The 24,831-nt window shown below is 45.4% G+C and overlaps 1 protein-coding gene across 1 annotated transcript; it reads right to left on the reverse strand.

Moving 5' to 3' along the window:
- Positions 1 to 1,852: 1,852 nt before the first annotated feature.
- On the reverse strand, positions 1,853 to 24,440 carry dcaf5 (ddb1 and cul4 associated factor 5). The gene is made up of 10 exons (XM_039009196.1): positions 24,006 to 24,440; positions 23,086 to 23,232; positions 21,700 to 21,736; positions 20,703 to 20,842; positions 18,496 to 18,625; positions 15,565 to 15,778; positions 11,660 to 11,726; positions 11,445 to 11,572; positions 4,805 to 4,951; positions 1,853 to 4,335 (listed from the first exon to the last, which is right to left on the reverse strand). The coding sequence occupies exons 1-10, from the start codon at positions 24,211 to 24,213 to the stop codon at positions 3,013 to 3,015; spliced, it is 2,541 nt and encodes an 846-aa protein (XP_038865124.1). The 5' UTR covers positions 24,214 to 24,440; the 3' UTR covers positions 1,853 to 3,012.
- Between the last annotated feature and the right edge of the window lie 391 nt (positions 24,441 to 24,831).

The raw sequence follows: 24,831 nt of genomic DNA on the forward strand, positions 1-24,831 counted from the left end.
TATGGAAAAAGTCAAGGGGTCTGAATACTTTCCGAATTCACTGTTACACACACACACACACACACACACTCTTCCAGTCAAAAGTTCAAGGGCTTTATTTCAGATTCTTCAAAGTAGCCACCCTTTGCCTTGATGACAGCTTTGCATATTCTTGGCATTCTCTCAACCAGCTTCATGAGGAATGCTTTTTCAACAGTTTTGACGGAGTACACACATATGCTGAGCACTTGTTGGCTGCTGTTCCTTCACTCTGCGGTCCAACTCATCCCAAACCATCAAAATTGGGTTGAGGTCGGGTGATTGTGGAGGCCAGGTCATCTGATGCAGCACTCCATCACGCTCCTTGGTCAAATAGCCCTTACACAGCCTGGAGGTATGTATTGGGTCATTGTCCTGTTGAAAAACAAATGATCGTCCCACTAAGCGCAAACCAGATGGGATGGCGTATCGCTGCAGAATGCTGTGGTAGCCATGCTGGTTAAGTGTGCCTTGAATTCTAAATAACAGTGTCACCAGCAAAGCACCCCAACACCACCTCCTCCATGCTTCACGGTGGGAATCACACATGCGGAGATCATCCGTTCACCTACTCTGCGTCTCACAAAGACACAGCGGTTGGAACCAAAAATCCAGGTGACTACAGATTTCCACCAGTCTAATGTCCATTGCTCGTGTTTCTTGGTCCAAGCAAGTCTCTTCTTCTTGTTGGTGGCCTTTAGTAGTGGTTTCTTTGCAGCAATTCGACCATGAAGGCCTGATTCACACAGTCTCCTCTGAACAGTTCATGTTGAGATGTGTCTGTTACTTGAATTCTGTGAAGCATTTATTTGGGCTGCAATTTCTGAGACTGGTAACTAATGAACATATCCTCTGCAGCAGATGTAACTCTGGGTCCTCCTTTCCTGTGGCGGTCCTCATGAGAGCCAGTTTCATCATAGCGCTTGATGGTTTTTGTGACTTGAAGAAACTTTCAAAGTTCTTGACATTTTCCATATTGACTGACCTTCATGTCTTAAAGTAATGATGGACTGTTCTTTCTCTTTTTTGAGCTGTTTTTGCCATAATACAGACTTGGTCTTTTACCAAATAGGGCTATCTTCTGTATACCACCGCTACCTTGTCACATCACAAATGATTACCGGTATCTCAAATGCATTATTGAAAGAAATTCCACAAATGAACAAGGCACACCTGTTAATTGAAAGCTGGTTGAGAGAATACCAAGACTGTGCAAAGCTGTAATCAAGGCAAAGGGTGGCTACTTTGAATAATGTCAAATATAAAATATATTTGGATTTTTTTTTACATTCTTTTGGTTGCTACATGATTCCATATGTGTTATTTCATAGTTTTGATGTCTTTACTATTATTCTACAATGTAGAAAATAGCAAAAATAAAGAAAAGCCCTGGAATGAGTAGGTGTGTCCAAACTTGTGACTGTGAATAAAAAATAAAAATAAATATATATATATATTTTTTTTTTACCTCCAATGGTCTCCTGATGTGCTTTAAGGATTGTTCTGGACTAAATTGGAGCTTCTATTAAAAATAAAGAAACTCTAAATGGGATTTTGAGTGAAAACCTGCAAAACGGAAAAAACTGAAACCAGGAAAAACTCAATTCAGAAAACGGAATTAGTCAAAAAGAGAAAACAGATTTAATAGGGCCCTATATTATAAGGCTCGTGATCTATTGCTGGGTTACTTTTACATTTTCCCGCTGTACCGAAACCGAAGCGAACGGTGACCCCAAAAACCTTAATACGTACCTGACTGTGGGTATGGTGAACACCCCTAATTATTATTGTAAAATGGATAAAACATTCCTTACAACGAATAGAGGCTCAGAAATGGCAGTGAAATCATTGATAACGAATGATTCTTTAATTGAAGAAAGCAACAACAAAAAAATACATTTGCTGCTGCTGGTAACAGGAAGGAGAGGAGACAAGAGCAAATCAATTCCTTTTAACACTGAAATAATAATATCTTCTTTTAAATGCACAACTCAAAACAGCTGGTTGGGCTGGATGCACCAGATTGCCATGGAAACGCAGAAACTTCACCAAGCTAAGCAGAGAATCCCACTGAAAAAAAATCTAAATTAATCTAGTCTCATTAACTCCAATTGAAATACACCGTCAAAGCGTTAGTCCTGATTTTGAGCCCCCCCCCCCCCAAGGAGTGTTCTCTTAAAATGAAAACTCAATGTATTTGTTTCAAAACATTAACATAAAAAAACCACAACATTTCTGCCTTAAGACTAAATGACTAGCAAATGAATTAACAATACCATTACTGTCAATATGATTATTTATATGTTAGTATATTATGTCCTCTTTGTGGTTTGACCACAGAAGTGATGATGTCACTGTGTTTTGCTCACAAAAGAATACTTGTCCCAATGGGCGGTGGGTGGAGATTTCACTTAAGGACCAATGGAATGGTCTAAAAAAAAGTGCTAACTCCGCCCACCTGGACCACGCAAAAACAAACTCGCCCAATGTCTCAAAATTGCGACACCCTTTTTAGAGTGACGCCAAACCAAGAAACTGGATTGTAAAAACCCATAGAAAAGCCACCTTAAATTGTGTCTAAGGCTTCTGAAATGACACCCTATCCCTAAAGTCTACGGGTTACTGTAGCCCTAAAGTCTACGGGTTACTGTAGCCCTAAAGTCTACGGGTTACTGTAGCCCTAAAGTCTACGGGTTACTGTAGCCCTAAAGTCTACGGGTTACTGTAGCCCTAAAGTCTACGGGTTACTGTAGCCCTAAAGTCTACGCGTTACTGTAGCCCTAAAGTCTACGCGTTACTGTAGCCCTAAAGTCTACGGGTTACTGTAGCCCTAAAGTCTACGGGTTACTGTAGCCCTAAAGTCTACGGGTTACTGTAGCCCTAAAGTCTACGGGTTACTGTAGCCCTAAAGTAGTACACCGTAGGGAACAGGGTGTCATTTCAGATGTAACTGGTCCTAAACCAAATGATCACCTGGCACCTCAGGTGTAATCATCATGTCTTGAACTTCTTCTCTGAGGTCTCTGACCCCCCTGACCCCTCCCCTGACCCTTGACCTCTTGACCCCAGGTGAGTCCGTTTCAGCGCACCCTGGGCTGGGCCTCTCTGAGACGATGAGCCCCCCTCCTCCCCCTCCTCCACCAGGGTCCTAGTGCCTGCTGATTTCAACTCTAAGGTGTCTCTCTCTCCCTCTGAGTCTGAGGATTCAAATAGGTCTGGAGCCAGACGACCCCTACAGCCTACTGGCACCTCAGTCATGTCAAGGTGCTGCAGCCCGTTCAGCCCAGGGCTGTGGTGTCTGGAACTAGGGGAGATCCAGCGACTATGATCCGACTCGTCGGCCTCTTCAGGACTATCTAAGCCCTCGGCCATTCTCTCTAAAGCAGCCCTCCTCTCTCCACCCCTCCCTGCCCGGGACTCGTTCCTCTGCTGCAGGGCGTCTTGAGACAGAAGGGAGGCGATGAGGAGCCCCTCCTGCTCCGCTCGGTCGTCCTGGCTGTCCAGGGACACTGCAGGACTAGAACCAGGGCGGGTGTGCGACTTGCGTCTCCCAGTTTTAGAGCCACTCCTGTGGGGTCCAATCTGGACCGAGTCCTGGTCCTGCTGAAGCTCCGTGGAGGATGCGGAGGAGGATGAGGCCTCGTCGATTGAGATCTTGGGGTAGGAGCAGGAGTCGACCCCCCCGGGGTACAAGGCCTGGGCGGACTCGGGGCGCCCCCCACTGGACAGGCGGGGGAAGTGCATGCGTCGCCACCGGGCTGCAGTACGTTGTCTCCTACTGGCTCTCCTCTGCTCCTCGTCCTCAGAGCTGGTGGAGGAGGTGGAAGAGGAGGAGCTAGAGGAGGCGCCGGCGGGGGAGGAGGTGGGGCTGGAGAGGGTGGAGTTGTCTCGGGGGCTGGGAGAGCGAGGCCGAGGCATGGGGTCCGGCCAGAACCCACTGGAGTCAGAGTCCTCTCCCACCAGGTCCAATAAGAACACAGACTGCTGATATCTGCTGCCACGCCTCCTCGGCTGCGGTGGCTCCACCCCTTCAGGATGCTCCGCCCCCGAGGCCTCGGGGGCAGCTAATGAGGACGAAGAGGAGTGGTCTGAGTCGGCGGTAGCAGCAGCAGCGGGCGGTAGAGGCGTGGCGACTCCACTCCCAACCAGGACCCCGGCGCCGTCTCTTATAGCCCGTGTGGAGCGTCGTCCCCTGGCGTGGAGCTGCAGGATGGCCCCCTCACTCAGGTCACTGTCTGAGTCCGAACTCCAGCCCTCGATCTCCCGACGCACCAGAGAGTCAAAGAACGCCATCATACGAGGATCCTCCTGGATGGACTGAGATGACAGGCAACAGTTCTTAATCAATCCCCACAAAGTGTGTGTGTGTGTGTGTGTGTAGGGGGGGTGTTATATACAGAAAAGTAGTGCACTATATATGGAAAAGTAGTGCACTATATATGGAAAAGTAGTGCACTATATATGGAAAGGTAGTGCACTATATATGGAAAGGTAGTGCACTATATATGGAAAGGTAGTGCACTATATATGGAAAAGTAGTGCACTATATATGGAAAGGTAGTGCACTATATATGGAAAGGTAGTGCACTATATATGGAAAGGTAGTGCACTATATATGGAAAGGTAGTGCACTATATATGGAAAAGTAGTGCACTATATATGGAAAAGTAGTGCACTATATATGGAAAGGTAGTGCACTATATATGGAAAAGTAGTGCACTATATATGGAAAAGTAGTGCACTATATATGGAATAGGGGGTCATTTGGGATGTGAACCGATGTTACCTGTGAGACGTAGTCGTGGCTCAGGCCGCTACCGCTGTTCAGGACCAAGTTGATGTACTCCTCATGGCTGTACAGACTCCTGGACTTATCCTCCACAAAACCATCCAGGTCGCCCAGACACTCCGGCTGCTGGTAGGGGCTCCAGGCCTGGGGGAACGGAGAGGTTTCAGGGGGAGAGGAGAAGGACAGGAGAGGAGGGTTACAGTTTAGATTGAACACCTGGTTGGGCATGTACCAGCTCTCACACCTCTGGTATGTTGAAGAAGACGATGTACCAACAGCAGCCTTGGGAACACCTGGCGGAGCGGAGGTTATGAGGAATTAACACTATATCCTTTCACAAGCTCAGGCCACTACGTTTGTCTGGGCTGGAGAGTGGCAGAGACAGACAGTGGATAGTGGTGAAGAGACTGAGTTGTCTCACCTAGAGCCCTCTGATTCATAAGGGACAGAGACTCATACAGGGTGGGGGAATCACCTAGAGCCCTCTGATTCATAAGGGACAGAGACTCATACAGGGTGGGGAATCATCTAGAGCCCTCTGATTCATAAGGGACAGAGACTCATACAGGGTGGGGAATCATCTAGAGCCCTCTGATTCATAAGGGACAGAGACTCATACAGGGTGGGGAATCATCTAGAGCCCTCTGATTCATAAGGGACAGAGACTCATACAGGGTGGGGAATCATCTAGAGCCCTCTGATTCATAAGGGACAGAGACTCATACAGGGTGGGGAATCATCTAGAGCCCTCTGATTCATAAGGGACAGAGACTCATACAGGGTGGGGAATCATCTAGAGCCCTCTGATTCATAAGGGACAGAGACTCATACAGGGTGGGGGAATCACCTAGAGCCCTCTGATTCATAAGGGACAGAGACTCATACAGGGTGGGGGAATCATCTAGAGCCCTCTGATTCATAAGGGACAGAGACTCATACAGGGTGGGGGAATCACCTAGAGCCCTCTGATTCATAAGGGACAGAGACTCATACAGGGTGGGGGAATCATCTAGAGCCCTCTGATTCATAAGGGACAGAGACTCATACAGGGTGGGGGAATCACCTAGAGCCCTCTGATTCATAAGGGACAGAGACTCATACAGGGTGGGGGAATCACCTAGAGCCCTCTGATTCATAAGGGACAGAGACTCATACAGGGTGGGGGAATCATCTAGAGCCCTCTGATTCATAAGGGACAGAGACTCATACAGGGTGGGGAATCATCTAGAGCCCTCTGATTCATAAGGGACAGAGACACATACAGGGTGGGGGAATCACCTAGAGCCTTCATAAGGGACAGAGACCCATACAGGGTGGGGGAATCACCTAGAGCCCTCTGATTCATAAGGGACAGAGACACATACAGGGTGGGGGAATCACCTAGAGCCTTCATAAGGGACAGAGACCCATACAGGGTGGGGGAATCACCTAGAGCCCTCTGATTCATAAGGGACAGAGACTCATACAGGGTGGGGGAATCACCTAGAGCCCTCTGATTCATAAGGGACAGAGACACATACAGGGTGGGGAATCATCTAGAGCCCTCTGATTCATAAGGGACAGAGACTCATACAGGGTGGGGGAATCACCTAGAGCCCTCTGATTCATAAGGGACAGAGACTCATACAGGGTGGGGGAATCACCTAGAGCCCTCTGATTCATAAGGGACAGAGACTCATACAGGGTGGGGAATCATCTAGAGCCCTCTGATTCATAAGGGACAGAGACTCATACAGGGTGGGGGAATCACCTAGAGCCCTCTGATTCATAAGGGACAGAGACTCACAGGGTGGGGGAATCACCTAGAGCCTTCATAAGGGACAGAGACTCATACAGGGTGGGGAATCACCTAGAGCCCTCTGATTCATAAGGGACAGAGACTCATACAGGGTGGGGGAATCACCTAGAGCCCTCTGATTCATAAGGGACATAGACTCATACAGGGTGGGGGAATCACCTAGAGCCCTCTGATTCATAAGGGACAGAGACTCATACAGGGTGGGGGAATCACCTAGAGCCCTCTGATTCATAAGGGACAGAGACTCATACAGGGTGGGGGAATCACCTAGAGCCCTCTGATTCATAAGGGACAGAGACTCATACAGGGTGGGGGAATCACCTAGAGCCCTCTGATTCATAAGGGACAGAGACTCATACAGGGTGGGGGAATCACCTAGAGCCCTCTGATTCATAAGGGACAGAGACTCATACAGGGTGGGGGAATCACCTAGAGCCCTCTGATTCATAAGGGACAGAGACTCATACAGGGTGGGGGAATCATCTAGAGCCCTCTGATTCATAAGGGACAGAGACTCATACAGGGTGGGGGAATCATCTAGAGCCCTCTGATTCATAAGGGACAGAGACTCATACAGGGTGGGGAATCATCTAGAGCCCTCTGATTCATAAGGGACAGAGACTCATACAGGGTGGGGAATCATCTAGAGCCCTCTGATTCATAAGGGACAGAGACTCATACAGGGTGGGGAATCATCTAGAGCCCTCTGATTCATAAGGGACAGAGACTCATACAGGGTGGGGGAATCACCTAGAGAAGAATGTGGCTGGCTTTACCTTTCAGGAGGTTTGAGTAAAAACAGCTCATTCATTCATGCCAGACGATCACCAGATATTCTGATGACACTTTGAATGAGCACCCACTTTGTTGCCTTAACTAGAAGTTTAGTTTGTGTATTTAACATAACCACATGTAACATATGAGTTTCTATTGGTTTATCAAAACTCACTTTTCAATTTTATCGAGTTCTAACATAAAATCGATCGGAATACCGAAGTCATGCCGCAAAATGATCTACAGGACGGTAGATCTCCAGGAAGAGGGTTGGACTGATAACCTACAGGACGGTAGATCTCCAGGAAGAGGGTTGGACTGAAAACCTACAGGACAGTAGATCTCCAGGAAGAGGGTTGGACTGTAAACCTACAGGACAGTAGATTTCCAGGAAGAGGGTTGGACTGATAACCTACAGGACGGTAGATCTCCAGGAAGAGGGTTGGACTGATAACCTACAGGACAGTAGATCTCCAGGAAGAGGGTTGGACTGAAAACCTACAGGACGGTAGATCTCCAGGAAGAGGGTTGGACTGATAACCTACAGGACGGTAGATCTCCAGGAAGAGGGTTGGACTGATAACCTACAGGACAGTAGATCTCCAGGAAGAGGGTTGGACTGATAACCTACAGGACAGTAGATCTCCAGGAAGAGGGTTGGACTGATAACCTACAGGACAGTAGATCTCCAGGAAGAGGGTTGGACTGATAACCTACAGGACGGTAGATCTCCAGGAAGAGGGTTGGACTGAAAACCCACAGGACAGTAGATCTCCAGGAAGAGGGTTGGACTGAAAACCTACAGGACGGTAGATCTCCAGGAAGAGGGTTGGACTGATAACCTACAGGACGGTAGATCTCCAGGAAGAGGGTTGGGCAGGCTTGCCCTACAATGTAAACTCCGACATAAATATCTTCAAGCGTATAACTTGAAATTAAACCAAATCTTATGCACTCATGACTACTGGTTTCAATTACATTTTCTGCGCATTTACAAGAAAACACTGAATTTGCAAATAAGCTTGCAAGGTTGCTATCCAACTAGCCTGCTAACGTTTGCCCTACCAGCCTGTAGCACTGCAGAGTCAGTAGGTTACCGACACCTAGCTGTGGGCGGCAAGTAGCCTAGGGTTAGAGCATTGGGCCAGTAACCGAAAGGTTGCTATCCAACTAGCCTGCTAACGTTAGCCCTACCAGCCTGTAGCACTGCAGAGTCAGTAGGTTACCGACACCTAGCTGTGGGCGGCCAAGTAGCCTAGGGTTAGAGCATTGGGCCAGTAACCGAAAGGTTGCTATCCAACTAGCCTGCTAACGTTAGCACTACCAGCCTGTAGCACTGCAGAGTCAGTAGGTTACCGACACCTAGCTGTGGGCGGCAAGTAGCCTAGGGTTAGAGCATTGGGCCAGTAACCGAAAGGTTGCTATCCAACTAGCCTGCTAACGTTAGCCCTACCAGCCTGTAGCACTGCAGAGTCAGTAGGTTACCGACACCTAGCTGTGGGCGGCAAGTAGCCTAGGGTTAGAGCATTGGGCCAGTAACCGAAAGGTTGCTATCCAACTAGCCTGCTAACGTTAGCCCTACCAGCCTGTAGCACTGCAGAGTCAGTAGGTTACCGACACCTAGCTGTGGGCGGCCAAGTAGCCTAGGGTTAGAGCATTGGGCCAGTAACCGAAAGGTTGCTATCCAAATAGCCTGCTAACGTTAGCCCTACCAGCCTGTAGCACTGCAGAGTCAGTAGGTTACCGACACCTAGCTGTGGGCGGCAAGTAGCCTAGGATTAGAGCATTGGGCCAGTAACCGAAAGGTTGCTATCCAACTAGCCTGCTAACGTTAGCCCTACCAGCCTGTAGCACTGCAGAGTCAGTAGGTTACCGACACCTAGCTGTGGGCGGCCAAGTAGCCTAGGGTTAGAGCATTGTGCCAGTAACCGAAAGGTTGCTATCCAACTAGCCTGCTAACGTTAGCCCTACCAGCCTGTAGCACTGCAGAGTCAGTAGGTTACCGACACCTAGCTGTGGGCGGCAAGTAGCCTAGGGTTAGAGCATTGGGCCAGTAACCGAAAGGTTGCTATCCAACTAGCCTGCTAACGTTAGCCCTACCAGCCAGTAGCACTGCAGAGTCAGTAGGTTACCGACACCTAGCTGTGGGCGGCCAAGTAGCCTAGGGTTAGAGCATTGGGCCAGTAACCGAAAGGTTGCTATCCAAATAGCCTGCTAACGTTAGCCCTACCAGCCTGTAGCACTGCAGAGTCAGTAGGTTACCGACACCTAGCTGTGGGCGGCAAGTAGCCTAGGATTAGAGCATTGGGCCAGTAACCGAAAGGTTGCTATCCAACTAGCCTGCTAACGTTAGCCCTACCAGCCTGTAGCACTGCAGAGTCAGTAGGTTACCGACACCTAGCTGTGGGCGGCAAGTAGCCTAGGGTTAGAGCATTGGGCCAGTAACCGAAAGGTTGCTATCCAACTAGCCTGCTAACGTTAGCCCTACCAGCCTGTAGCACTGCAGAGTCAGTAGGTTACCGACACCTAGCTGTGGGCGGCAAGTAGCCTAGGGTTAGAGCATTGGGCCAGTAACCGAAAGGTTGCTGGTTCGAATCCTCGAGCTGACAAGGTAGAAACCTGTCGTTCCGCCCCCAGCAAGGCAGTTAACCCACTGTTCCCCGGGTGGCGAAGACGTGGATGTCGATTATGGCAGCCCTCCGCACCTCTCTGAGGGGGTTCGGTTACTTCTACACCTGCATTGCTTCCTGTTTTGGGGTTTTAGGCTGGGTTCCTGTATAGCACTGAGATATCAGCTGATGTAAGAAGGGCTTTATAAATACATTTGTTTTGGTTAAATGCGGAAGACATTTCAGTTGAATGCATTCAGTTGTACAACTAGCTAATGAACAGCTTCAATAGCAAATTGAGCCACATTAAAGTAAACCAACCTTTTCGAATTACCTAAAGCCATCCAGCAAACTAGCCTCGCTAGCCAACCACCACAGTTGACAAAGCTAAGTAGTAATGACAAATAACAACAACGAGACCAACGAGCACAAGCAGGAACCCACAGAACTACTAAAACAAATCCAGCAGAAAAAAAAATCAAAAAGAGAGCGGAGACTTACAGATGAACAGCTGATGCCCATCCAATGGTAAAGTGGATGAGTTTGCAACCAAAGAAGAGCCAAGGAGGGAGGCGGTTCAGAGGGAGAGGCCATTTTACCAGCCAAGGAAGAGTCAGTGAGGATAGCTAACACAATCGAGAGGTAAATCTGAAGAAGATAGATTCCTGTGGTGATCGGGGAAAAGCTCCAGGCAGATGGAAATCGTCACAACAGCAGCACTAAGCCACGGTTGAAAATCCCTGGTTCCCTACTTCAGAGAACAGGTCAAAAAGTTGACAAAACATGGATAAGAAAAACAGACACGGTACTAAAATATTAGAGCAGGCAGGAATTATCTTCCACTTTCCTTTTGAGGCAGGGGCAAGCCTTCTGGTGCAGGAGAAGTCCGAGCTGCCTGGAACAGCCGAGCAGGATCATGAGGGAAATCTGATTGGTTGTTTACGTCACATCTCCTTGTGATTGGTGGATTGTAGCTCATGGCTGGCTAAGATGAACCAGAATCTCCACATGACGTTGAGAAATAGTGCATTCTATATAGTTAAAATAAGTTAATAAATATTTCAAAACATAACTATTTTTGTTGAGTTATAGGTAACCAACTACAACTAAATGACTATGTCTATGACTCCACTACGCTGTTACTTTGGGTAAAACTCATGCTACCGTCCCTTTAAAAAGTTCCAAGACAATTGAGCTGAGAGGAAATTCAATTGTGATGCAATGTATTGACATGATGTTGTAACGACATGAATCAATCATGTACCAAGTCATTTTACAAATAACTAAGTCACACCCACACTTTAACTGTTAGAAATTATGTAAATAAAGTGAAAAAAAAAAACTCAATGTCAAATGAAAATTTGAAAATTTAACCATGGCGAGATGAAAAACTAAATCATGACACAACGATGACGTAATGGTGAGGTCACTGATGACGACATCACCACTAACGTACCTTGATGACCTTCTCGACCCCGGAGGAGCAGATCATATAGGTGCTGGGGTTGAACCGGACCTGGTTCACGATGGAACGGTGACCTTTTAGGACCATGGACGCTCCGTTCACCACGCGACCCGGGCCTCCTGGAGGGGAGCAGGGCGGAATAAGAGAGAGAGATTATAATCGTATGGACACAGATGGACACACCGATAAGAAACACACCCACTTACCTGCTTCAGGATCCTTTGGGATTCTCCACATATACAGGTTGAAGTCATCCGATCCAGACAGGATGTACTGGAGGAAAAAGACAGAGATTAACATAGAGGCATCTACCATAATAATCAGTCTGAGTCCCAAATGGCACCCTATTCCCTATATAGTGCACTACTTTAGACCAGAGCCCTATATAGTGCACTACTTTAGACCAGAGCCCTATATAGTGCACTACTTTAAACCAGAGCCCTATATAGTGCACTACTTTAGACCAGAGCCCTATATAGTGCACTACTTTAGACCAGAGCCCTATTCCCTATATAGTACACTACTTTAGACCAGGGCCCTATTCCCTACATAGTATACTACTTGAGACCAGGGCCCTATTCCCTATATAGTACACTACTTTAGACCAGGGCCCTATTCCCTACATAGTATACTACTTTAGACCAGAGCCCTATTTCCTGTGTAGTGCACTACTTTAGACCAGAGCCCTATTCCCTATATAGTGCACTACTTTAGACCAGAGCCCTATTCCCTGTGTAGGGAATAAAGTAGTACACTACATAGGGAATAGGGTCCATTGGGGACAGAGGATAATAGTTAAAGTCCTCTGAATAAACACATTATCATGTTGTTCCAAACAACTATCCGGTAATATTCTCTGCCCCATCTTGATAAAAAAGAGAAGTTGATACCACACAATAAATCACCAAAACTGTCTAGTTTCTCTAAAAAAGAGAAGTTGATACCACACAATAAATCACCAAAACTGTCTAGTTTCTCTAAAAAAGAGAAGTTGACACCACACAATAAATCACCAAAACTGTCTAGTTTCTCTAAAAAAGAGAAGTTGATACCACACAATAAATCACCAAAACTGTCTAGTTTCTCTAAAAAAGAGAAGTTGATACCACACAATAAATCACCAAAACTGTCTAGTTTCTCTAAAAAAGAGAAGTTGATACCACACAATAAATCACCAAAACTGTCTAGTTTCTCTAAAAAAGAGAAGTTGATACCACACAATAAATCACCAAAACTGTCTAGTTTCTCTAAAAAAGAGAAGTTGATACCACACAATAAATCACCAAAACTGTCTAGAGAGTCAAGGGAACATCGACCTTTGGATTCCTTAAAGAAATATGTGATTATTCCATTTCAGTAGAGACACAGGAAGCATCCCAGATGGCTCCCTACCCCCTAAGGGCTCTTCAAAAAAATGGTTCACTATATAGGGAATAGGGTTCCATTTGGGACGCTGATATAGACAGACGGGACAACAGAACCCACAGACAGACGGGACAACAGAACCCACAGACAGACGGGACAACAGAACCCACAGACAGACGGGACAACAGAACCCACAGACAGACCGGACAACAGAACCCACAGACAGACCGGACAACAGAACCCACAGACAGACCGGACAACAGAACCCACAGACAGACCGGACAACAGAACCCACAGACAGACCGGACAACAGAACCCACAGACAGACCGGACAACAGAACCCACAGACAGACCGGACAACAGAACCCACAGACAGACCGGACAACAGAACCCACAGACAGACCGGACAACAGAACCCACAGACAGACCGGACAACAGAACCCACAGACAGACCGGACAACAGAACCCACAGACAGACCGGACAACAGAACCCACAGACAGACCGGACAACAGAACCCACAGACAGACCGGACAACAGAACCCACAGACAGACCGGACAACAGAACCCACAGACAGACCGGACAACAGAACCCACAGACAGACGGGACAACAGAACCAGACAGACGGGACAACAGAACCAGACAGACGGGACAACAGAACCAGACAGACGGGACAACAGAACCAGACAGACAACAGAACCAGACAGACAACAGAACCAGACAGACAACAGAACCAGACAGACAACAGAACCAGACAGACGGGACAACAGAACCAGACAGACGGGACAACAGAAACATCAGGCCCAGGCCTTTTTCAGTCAAGGGCCTATATTCATAAAGCATTTACGGTGATACGGCCTCTGCAGAAGACAGGGCATATTAATACGTCTTGCTCTTCGGGGGTGCAGCGCAGAGCTGTTGTCAAGGAAGTGAGTTTGTGTTTATAGAGGACCCGCCCCCAGCTATCATCAACCAATCATGTCAATGTGGCGCTATTCGGATCCCTCCGCATTCTTACCACATTTGAGAGGCGCAGGGCGACGCGGAGCTCATATTTGGCCTCTCCGTGCCTCCGTAGTCTCCACAATCGCGTCACACCATCTATACCGGCGCCGCCGACCACATTTTAGGATCAAGCGTTAAATTGTCTCCAATGGCGCTGATCTAAGATCAGTTTAGTTTCATCTTTTAGATCATCATCAGATTAGATGGACAGACGGGACCTGATCCTAGATCAGCACTCCGCCTATTCATAAAGCGTCTGGACTCGAATCTCAGTGTAAAACAAGCAGCAAGTTCAGTACAGTAGAGATTTAAAAATCTCTTCTCTGAGGGAAGATAGAACTTGAGACGTGGTGTAACTTGTACAAAACACACTGAGCAGAAATATGTTTGCCGTCTGGTGCCAGCCAACTAGGAGTCAAACCAAGCCAGAAGAGAAAAATAACCCAACATCTTCTCTGTCTCACTAGGGTAGAGGTCTCCAACAGGTTGAGTAGCTCACAGCATAAATATGAGTAACTCGACAATAAATTCTGAAACGAGTTCCAACACAAATTGTCAAAGAAATCTCACAATGTACAGAGACACCTCAAGCTCCCGGCTAATATCCAATCAAATCCACATGATCCCATCCCTAGTTAGCCACAATTGCCTTAAAAAAAAAAAGACAAACATCTGCCAATATTTCCCCTGTATGTCTTTATGGTGCGGGAATGTGTCTACCATTACCGTCGATAATGAGAACTGTCTTCTGGGTAGACAAAGAACCCCCCCCCCCCAAAAAAACTTTCTCAATTAAATGTTAACTGCAAAGTAGGCTTACCTGGCTGAAATGTATCATGATTATTTGTATCAAATCGGGTGGGCGTTTGTTTCGTTAACTCTGTCATGACATACGCAGCAGCAAAAACCTGGCTAGACCAGCACATTCCCCTCTCTTACAACGCACAATTAAAGATGATTCACACAATTCTAGACCAGCACATTCCCCTCTCTTACAACGCACAATTAAAGATGATTCACACAATTCTAGACCAGCACATTCCCCTCTCTTACAACGCACAATTAAAGATGATTCACACAATTCTAGACCAGCACATTCCCCTCTCTTACAACGCACAATTAAAGATGATTCACACAATTCTAGACCAGCACATTCCCCTCTCTTACAACGCACAATTAAAGATGATTCACACAATTCTAGACCAGCACATTCCCCTCTCTTACAACGCACAATTAAAGATGATTCACACAATTCTAGACCAGCACATTCCCCTCTCTTACAACGCACAATTAAAGATGATTCACACAATTCTAGGCTCTTCTGATGTGATTTAAGCATCGACATGGACTCAGAACAAGTCCCCTGCAGCAATGTTCCAACATCTAGTGGAAAGCTTTCCCAGAAGAGTGGAGGCTGTTATAGCAGCAAAGGGGGGGGAACAACTCAATATTAATGCCCATGATTTTGTTATGAGATGTTCGACGAGTAGGTGTCCACATACTTTTGGTCATGTAGTGTATATACACATGCGGCTCACCGGCCTAAATATTAGGTACACCATCCCCTTCCTACAGACAGAGAGTCATGTGGCTTGCTATATAAAATATTAGAATGGGCAAAACAAGTGAGCTAAGCAACTTTGTGCGTGGTATGACCGTCGGCGCCAGGCACGCCCGGATCCAGTATCTCAGAAACCGCCACCTTCCTGGGCTTTTTACACGAACGACAGGGTCTACCTCACCTGGTCCTCATCCCCTGCGAAGCAGCAGCTCTTCATGGTACAGGAGTTGAAGTAACCCTGGTTGTCGAACTGGAAGCTGGGTAGGCGAGAGTGCAGCTCGTAGAGGACCGGGGGTAGCCTGCGACGCAGTGCCAGGAGCTGGGTCCCTGCGCTGTTAAAACGCACCGACATGGCACTCTGGAGGGACATGCTGCCGCCATACCGCAGCAGAGAACTGGGAGAGACGGAGAGAGAGAGAGAGATGGAGAGACAAGGAAAGAGAAATGAGAGGTGGATTGGAAAGGAAAGGTCTGGCTCTTTTGGGGTCTCGGCTGACTGTGTGTTAAAGCACTTTGTGACAGCTGCCGATGTAAAAAAGGGCTTTATAAATGTGATTGATAAACTGCGTAGATAAAGAACAGCAAAACAAAGGGAAGGTACTTAGCAGGTCTGATTACATTTAGAGGCAGTTTCAGTGTTATATGGTCAGAATAGAAGCAATTAGTGTTGTCACGATACCAACATTTCACAAACGATACCATGACAAGTATCACGATACCAACATTTCACAAACGATACCATGCCAAGTATCACAATACCAACATTTCACAAACGATACCATGCCAAGTATCACGATACCAACATTTCACAAACGATACCATGCCAAGTATCACGATACCAACATTTCACAAACGATACCATGTCAAGTATCACGATACCAACATTTCACAAACGATACCATGCCAAGTATCACGATACCAACATTTCACAAACGATACCATGCCAAGTATCACGATACCAACATTTTACAAACAATACCATGCCAAGTATCACGATGCCAACATTTCAAAAACGATACCAATCCAAGTATCACGATACCAACATTTCAAAAACGATACCATGCCAAGTATCACGATACCAACATTTTACAAGCGATACCATGCCAAGTATCACGATACCAACATATTCCAAACGATGCCATGCCAAGTATCACGATAACAAAATTTCCCAAACGATACCATGCCAAGTATCACGATACCAACATTTCCCAAACGATACCATGCCAAGTATCACGATGCCAACATTTCCCAAACGATACCATGCCAAGTATCACGATGCCAACATTTCACAAACGATACCATGCCAAGTATCACGATGCCAACATTTCACAAACGATACCATGCCAAGTATCACGATACCAACATTTCCCAAACGATACCATGCCAAGTATCACGATACCAACATTTCCCAAACGATACCATGCCAAGTATCACGATACCAACATTTCCCAAACGATACCATGCCAAGTATCACGATACCAACATTTCCCAAACGATACCATGCCAAGTATCACGATACCAACATTTTCCAAACGATACCATGCCAAGTATCACGATACCAACATTTTCCAAACGATACCATGCCAAGTATCACGATACCAACATTTTCCAAACGATACCATGCCAAGTATCACGATACCAACATTTTCCAAACGATACCATGCCAAGTATCACGATACCAACATTTCCCAAACGATACGATGCCAACATTTCACAAACGATGCCAAGTATCACGATACCAACATTTTACAAACGATACCATGACAAGTATCACGATACCAACATTTCACAAACGATACCATTCCAGGTATCACGATACCGACATTTTACAAACGATACCATGTCAAGTATCACGATACCGACATTTCACAAACGATACCATGTCAAGTATCACGATACCGACATTTCACAAACAATACCATGCCAAGTATCACGATATCAACATTTCCCAAACGATACCATGCCAAGTATCACAATACCAACATTTCCCAAACGATACCATGCCAAGTATCACGATACCAACATTTTACAAACAATACCATGCCAAGTATCACGATACCAACATTTCAAAAAGGATACCATGCCAAGTATCACGATACCAACATTTCAAAAACGATACCATGACAAGTATCACGATAACAACATTTTACAAGCGATACCATGCCAAGTATCACGATACCAACATATTCCAAACGATACCATGCCAAGTATCACGATAACAAAATTTCCCAAACGATACCATGCCAAGTATCACGATACCGAGTAGTATCGAGACACCAAAGTAAAAAAAACAAAAAACATCCTGTTGGCCACGGACACTAAAAACCTGTCACTGAAATTTACACTTCTACTCAATACAGCACATTGACTTTAACTTCACCCTGTGCAGTGTATAAATAGAATGTTGCATAGAATGGCTGATTGGTTAATATACCTGTATAATGATCTGCATGTCATCGTGTCAGTAAGGGGGGGGGGGGGGGGGGGGGGACACTGCATGAAACCCTTCTATACTGTTCAGTTAACACAGAGACACTCTTCCCTCCCTTCCTCTGTCTCCCTCAAACACACACCACCTCTCACACACACTGCTCCCAACTTCTACAACGTTACGAACCAATTAGATTGTTGTTATAGTTAGGCGTACATGAGGCCTATATGAACCCTACTTGTGAAGCTCATGAGTAGCTGCCACACGTGATATGAGCATGAAAGTGAAGTGGATATTATTGGGCCTGCTCATACAAGAGACTAGTGGCTGTTTCGCTTCAATTCAACTGAATCTATAAACACAACAGACTTTATAAACACTTTATAACAGGTCCTAGCGGGTTCTTTAGATCGACAGGGCTGGAAAAGTCGGTAGTATCATATGAAACGGTACTACGGTTTTTTTTAAACGTTGGTATCATGACTTTTTGGTACCGTGATATTACTGCGGTACGGGTATACCGTGCAACACTAGAAGCAATGACTGAATAATAAAACAACAGTGCCCTCTGGTGGACAAATTGGGTCAGACATCTGCTGGATTTCACAGCCTGAGAGTTAAGAGGGATGAAGTTTCTGAAGTTTCTGAGAGTGACAGTTAACGGCGGCCATGTTGTCTCACGTGCGAGGTTTGCGTATGTCCCACAGCCCCACGCCCTCCTTGGAGTTGGCTGTAGCCAGCAGTCGGGGCTCTGCCGGGTTGAACATCACACTGTGGAAGGCTGATGGGTAGTTGGCCAGACAGAAGGGCTCTGAAATACACAGGGAAGTATTTAACTCGGATGACATTGTTATTGATCAAGGGGAAGCCTATTGCATGTTTCATATACTGTAATACTCTGAAAACATAGCTTTATATACAATAATACACTGAAAACATAGCTATATATACAGGAATACTCTGAATACATAGCTTTATATACAGGAATACTCTGAAAACATAGCTTTATATACAGGAATACTCTGAAAACATAGCTTTATATACAGGAATACTCTGAATACATAGCTTTATATACAGGAATACTCTGAATATATAGCTTTACATACAGTAATACTTTGAAAACAGTCTGCTGTTGTAAATATTTAGCCAATGACGTAAGGGCTCTAGAACACGGGGGAGGGGGACATTATGTATGGTAAGATTCCGCTCGAAGCACAACCAATAAAATGTTTATTGATGGTAGGAAGCCTATTGTGTTGTATATACTGTAATACACCGAGATCAGTCTCCTGATATAGGTCTACCAGTTAAAGAGCGACAATGAATACAGGAACAGACTTTTATCTGTGACCAGGAAGTACCTGGGTTTACAGACCCCCAGATTAAGACTACTTTAATTTGCCGCTGGTTTCCGCACACAGATTAAGCCTATTCCTGGACTAAAAGCTATCTCAAATGGAGTCTCCCTTTTAGGACATGCGTTCTAGTTCAGGAGAAGGTTAATCTGGGTCATACAGGAAACCGTTCCCTGATCATCTTCAAAAACACCACTGACTGTCTTGCTTCGAGATGAACAGTACTCTTATGGAAGTGGGTCAGTGTGTCCGTTTGACAGGAAAGGCCTGAGCAATACCACTCTGTGTGCAGAATCACTGAGTCACATCCCCTTGAAGGCATTGTGCAGATCATGTCTTGGTATCATCCATGTTTACGTGGGAAACCAGCCCCATCAAATGTTTATAACGCCACTGCGCCGAGATGAATTTGTAAATCTGAAAGTAATTTGTAACGACATGAAAATGGTGTAGTAGGGTAAATTAAGTTGGTATGCATGTACTGCATATGTACTGCATATGTACTGCATGTGTACTGCATATGTACTGCATATGTACGTGTATGTATATACAGAAAGCAGTCAAAGGTTTGGACAGACCTACTCATTCCAGGGTTTTCCTTTGCGAAATCACCCGCTTGGAGTTTGCCAGGTTTCCGCCAGATGTGACGCTTGGCATTCAGGTCAAAGAGTTCAATTTTGGTTTCATCAGACCAGAGAATCTTTAGGTGCCTTTTGGCAAACTCCAAGCAGGCTGTCATGTGCCTTTTACTGAGGAGTGGCTTCCGTCTGGCCACTCTACCATAAAGGCCTGATTGGTGGAGCGCTGCAGAGATGGTTGTCCTTCTGGAAGGTTCTTCCATCTCCACAGAGGAACTCTGGAGCTCTGTCAGAGTGACCGTCGGGTTCTTGGTCACCTCCCTGACCAAGGATCTTCTCCCCCAATTGCTCAGTTTGACCAGGCGGTCAGCTCTAGGAAGAGTCTTGGTGGTTCCAAACTTCTTCCATTTAAGAATGATGGAGGCCACTGTGTTCTTGGGGACCTTCAATGTTGCAGACATTGTTTGGTATGTTCCCCAGATCTCTCTCTCTCTCCAGATCTGTGCGTCGGCACAATCCTGTCTCGGAGCTCTACGGACAACTCCTTCGACCTCATAGCTTGGTTTTTGCTCTGACATGCACTGTCACCTGTGGGACCTTATATAGACAGGTGTGTGCCTTTCCAAATCATGTTCAATCAATTGAATTTACCACAAGTGGACTCCAATCAAGTTGTAGAAACATCTCAAGGATGATCAATGGAAACAGGATGCACCTGAACTCAATTTTTAGTCTCATAGCAAAAGGTCTGAATACTTATGTAATTATAAACCTGTTTTCACTTTGTCATTATGGGGTATTGTGATGTCATTATGGGGTATTGTGTGTAGATTGATGAGGACATTTTATTTATTTAATATATTTCAGAATAAGGCTGTAATATAACAAAATGTGGAAAAGGTGAAGGGGTCTGAATACATTCTGAATGCACTGTATATGCATGTACGTTAAGTACCTCCGTGTGGCGGCTCCCGTGTGTCCCAGATGAGGACCCGTCCGTCGTCAGAGGAGCTGGCGAACACGTTGTCGTTAACGGGGCTGACTGACAGGCCGTACACCGCATCATCATGGAGGAACACGTTCAGAGTCTCACCTCTGGGAGGGAAACAGAATACAGCTGTATTGAAATGTTGTTTTTATAAAACCAAAACAACAAGACGTCTCACCTCTGCAACAAGACATCTTTACATGCTATTTTAAAAAGAATACGTTCCAATGTCCATATATCCATACTAACATTCCACTTAGAATGAAGAAATGTATTGGAATTCTAGGTAGTAAGCTATAGTTGCTATTGGTACAGATGTCTGTATTAATGTCTCGCTGACAGAGAGAAGTTGTAATGTCATTGTGAATAATACATGAATTAACCTGCAGCTAAATGCACAACGAGCTGGTTTGAGGTCAATTCCATTTCAATTCATAAAGTAAACCAAATTCCAAAATATTTCTAATTGAAAAGCATTGAAGAGAATAATAATTTCAGTGTACTTCCTTAAATTGACTGAAACTAAAATATAATTGAGCCCAAAACCCTGCTGAGGAGTATTTCAGACGAGAGGAAACATCTGCGGGAGCAGCAGATACAAGGAAAACCGGCATGCCATATTTTTTCCTTTATTTAACTAGGCAAGTCAGTTATGAACAAATTCTTATTTACAATGACGGCCTACGAACAGTGGGGTTAACTGCCTTGTTCAGGGGCAGAAAGGCAGATTTTTACCTTGTCAGCTCGGGGATTCAATCTTTCAACCTTTCGGTTACTAGTCCAACGCTCTAACCACTAGTCAACCCTGCCGCCCCATATAGAAGGAGCTGGAGAAGACTACCCAGAACAGACCGCGATGGAGAGGAGTCGTCACAATGGCCTATACTCGTGAAGAAGTGACGGGCCTAAGTAAGTAAATAAGTACACAATGCAGTTGACGATGAAGATAAATAAATATACTCACCGCTCTACATCATGAAGGATGACCTGTTCATCGTTGCCTTTGAAACGAGAGATAAATCAAACATATGAGGGGGAAAAAAGGGGGGAAAAGGGGGTAGCACGTGTCAACTCAAATCCCGATAGAAACACTCAATTTCAAAAAGGTAGTAGGGTAAAACTAGGTCAGGAAAGACAGCATGACACATTCATAAACCCATAGATGAGACCATTGATAAGCCATGCTTTCCAGTAAGTACACATACCACATACTGACGTCAACAACTGCATGTTATGGTTATCATTGCAGTATGTGATATTATTTGTTATTTGTTATTTTATTTTTATATAGCCCTTCGTACATCAGCTAATATCTCTAAGTGCTGTACAGAAACCCAGCCTAAAACCCCAAACAGCAAGCAATGCAGGTGTAGAAGCATTACTGATAACACAACAAATATATAAACTTTACGGGGGTTAATACAAATTATTATGCACAGCTTTTTTGGAATTGGTTACGTATATGGATATCATAAGGTGAATGCACCAATTTGTAAGTCGCTCTGGATAAGAGCGTCTGCTAAATGACTTAAATGTAAATGTATATGGTGTTAACTGTCAATTCTAAACGGGGGTCTCAGGAACATAACTATTGCTTTAAAACAGCCAAGGTCAGGTAACTCTAGCCCTCTACAGAACAAATGAACCACTAACCCACAATAGCAAGTACTAGTCACCTAATCTAGGCCCAGATCTGTTTGTGCTATCTTGCCAAATCACATGTCATTGTTATGGCAAACAGGTCAATGTGTAGGTCGGTGTTTGACATGACAACGGCTGTGTCCCAATCGATAAGAAATGCTGCCTTTTTTTAGAGGAAGGACGTTAACATTGGCGTGTTCCAATCCCAAGGTACCTTAAAATGCTGCCTTCGCATGTGTGAAAAGAAGTTGACAAGATCAGATTTGGAACTCGGCCAGTAGCCACCACCCACAGATAGTCTCTCAAAACCTTGATCTAATCACTCAAGTCCAGGGTTTTTCCTGCATAGAAAAGTCTTGGGTGGGCGGCCTGTGTGTTTTTCAGGGTGCATATGTTTGTTTGTTTTTTAATTGGGGGGGGGGGGGGGTAAATTGTCGGGATGATTGTGTTATGTTACAGTCACTCAGACAGCATAAGTCATGGGAAAGTGTAACAGAGCAGGAAATGTGCTTTAGAACTAGATATGCTACCTCTGCAGCCAACAGGAGGGCCTCGGACATTTTCGGTCAGCGATGCCCCATTGGCCACGCTCCCACCACCTAAGCCCCATTTAGATCCAGGAAAAACCCTGGTGTCTGAATTCCTACTCTATGCTAACTAATGAAACTGATTGAATGACAGATTAATGGGTGATGGTCTGTTCACTTACCCCCAGAGAACACCCTCTTGTTGGTGCTGTCAAATGCCAGACAGAAGATGTTGGAGAGGTGTTCTCCCTTCAGTTTGAGAGGCTTGGCTGAGCGGGCATGAAGTGCTCTCTCCATGTTCCATAGTAACACCCTGCGATCATCCCCTCCTGTGGCAGGGAAGGAGAGAGATGGGGAGGCAGGGGAGAGAGCAAGAAAGAGAGGGGGAGAGAGATGGGGAGGCAGGGGAGAGAGCAAGAAAGAGAGGGGGAGAGAGATGGGGAGGCAGGGGAGAGAGCAAGAAAGAGAGGGGGAGAGAGAAAGAGCCAGAGAGAGAGAGCGCAAAAAGAGAACAGAGATAGAAAGAGATGGGTGGACAGACAAGACATTGTAAACACAGGCCAAGTTGTTCTGAAGGGCTTACTCAGCTTGCAAGGCCCACCAGCAGTTTAACACACCAGAGTAATTACTCTTCTAAATACAAACTCTACCTATTCTACGCCAAAACTGTAGTGAAAAGACTGACTGAAAAGTTGCATAGTTAGCTAACTGCATAATGTTATTAAAACGATAACTAGTTAGCTACCGGTACCTAATGTCAGCCTATATCAAAGGAAGGTGCAGGAATGCAGAACTGTGTAGCTAGCTAGCTAGTTCTGTCAGCTGGATAGCATGCTAACCTAGACAGGTTTGGTTAGCCAAAATAATTTAACCTATGTAAGCATGACCTGCACATTTCATTATTTTCTTGTTCGTAATTGACAACTTACATTTTGGAAATGGATGACTAGGGAGCCAAATGTGCATATGCTGGCTCGACCAGCCAACTAAGCTTGCAAGCTGACGTGCAAGTTTAGCTAGTTAGCTGTAATTTGTCAACAACACAGTAGCCGCTAGGCTAGCAACTATGCTAACTAGGGATGATCTACAGCTACCAACTTACCGGACACAAGGTACTCCCCTCCATTGTTGGAAAACTCTATGGCGTTTACACACCCGAAATGTCCCAGCATATCTTTCTTGTAAAGGCTTGTGCATCCTGCCAACCTAAGCCTCTGAAATTCTTCCTTCATCAGCGGGTTCCCGAAAAGCCTTCTCTGGGACAGAAAGCCCACGGAAGACCGCATACCGCAACCCTTCACCTCCCTCATTTTTCCTGGAGCAGTTAGCTAGCCTAGCCAGCCAGCTTGCGATTCCTCATCAATTTTATTTTTTTGTTGCACAATGCACAGCCACTATTTTACCAGCTATTATAGAAGTGTATATCTGCAATCGTTCTGTCTGGAAGCTACATGATGGTGAAGAAAGATATTCCCGAGCGCAGTGCTGTTGATGTCGTCGTTGATTGCAGGTCCCCGCTCTGTAGTCGCTTCCTGCTCTGCTGCAAGCTTCTCGATCTGCCTGGCACAAACATCGTCAAACCCCCCAGCTGACACGCAAATCAATCAATTAGCTAGTTATTAACTTAGGCAAAGTTGGCCTCCCCATAATTTGAAGTTGCACCATGCATTAACACAAAATGTGTTATGGTATAACATTTGGCAAAGTTAATACCATAATACATTTAGGCTAGCTGTCACTTGAAATTTGCACCGAAAAAAACACAAATAACAAAAGATTAATATCACATTAAATAAGTCAATCAAAAGCAGACATTTAAGAGTCTAGTTTTATTATCCCCAACATTAGGATTACAGTGGTAGTCTTTTTTTTTTAAACAATAGGCTACATATTTTAATAAGGGAACCCTACATTCATTACAATCCACT

This window comes from Salvelinus namaycush, chromosome 15 (assembly GCF_016432855.1).
Source record: "Salvelinus namaycush isolate Seneca chromosome 15, SaNama_1.0, whole genome shotgun sequence".
NCBI classification, from domain to species: Eukaryota; Metazoa; Chordata; class Actinopteri; order Salmoniformes; family Salmonidae; genus Salvelinus; species Salvelinus namaycush.

Coding starts and splice junctions, on each gene's coding strand:
- dcaf5 (XM_039009196.1), bottom strand. CDS start 24,213: ATGAGGGAGGTGAAGGGTTGCGGTATGCGGTCTTCCGTGGGCTTTCTG. Junction 21,737..23,085: donor CAAGAGGGTGTTCTCTGGGG/GTAAGTGAACAG, acceptor CTCGTTTCAAAG/GCAACGATGAACAGGTCATC. Junction 20,843..21,699: donor ATCCTTCATGATGTAGAGCG/GTGAGTATATTT, acceptor TTTCCCTCCCAG/AGGTGAGACTCTGAACGTGT.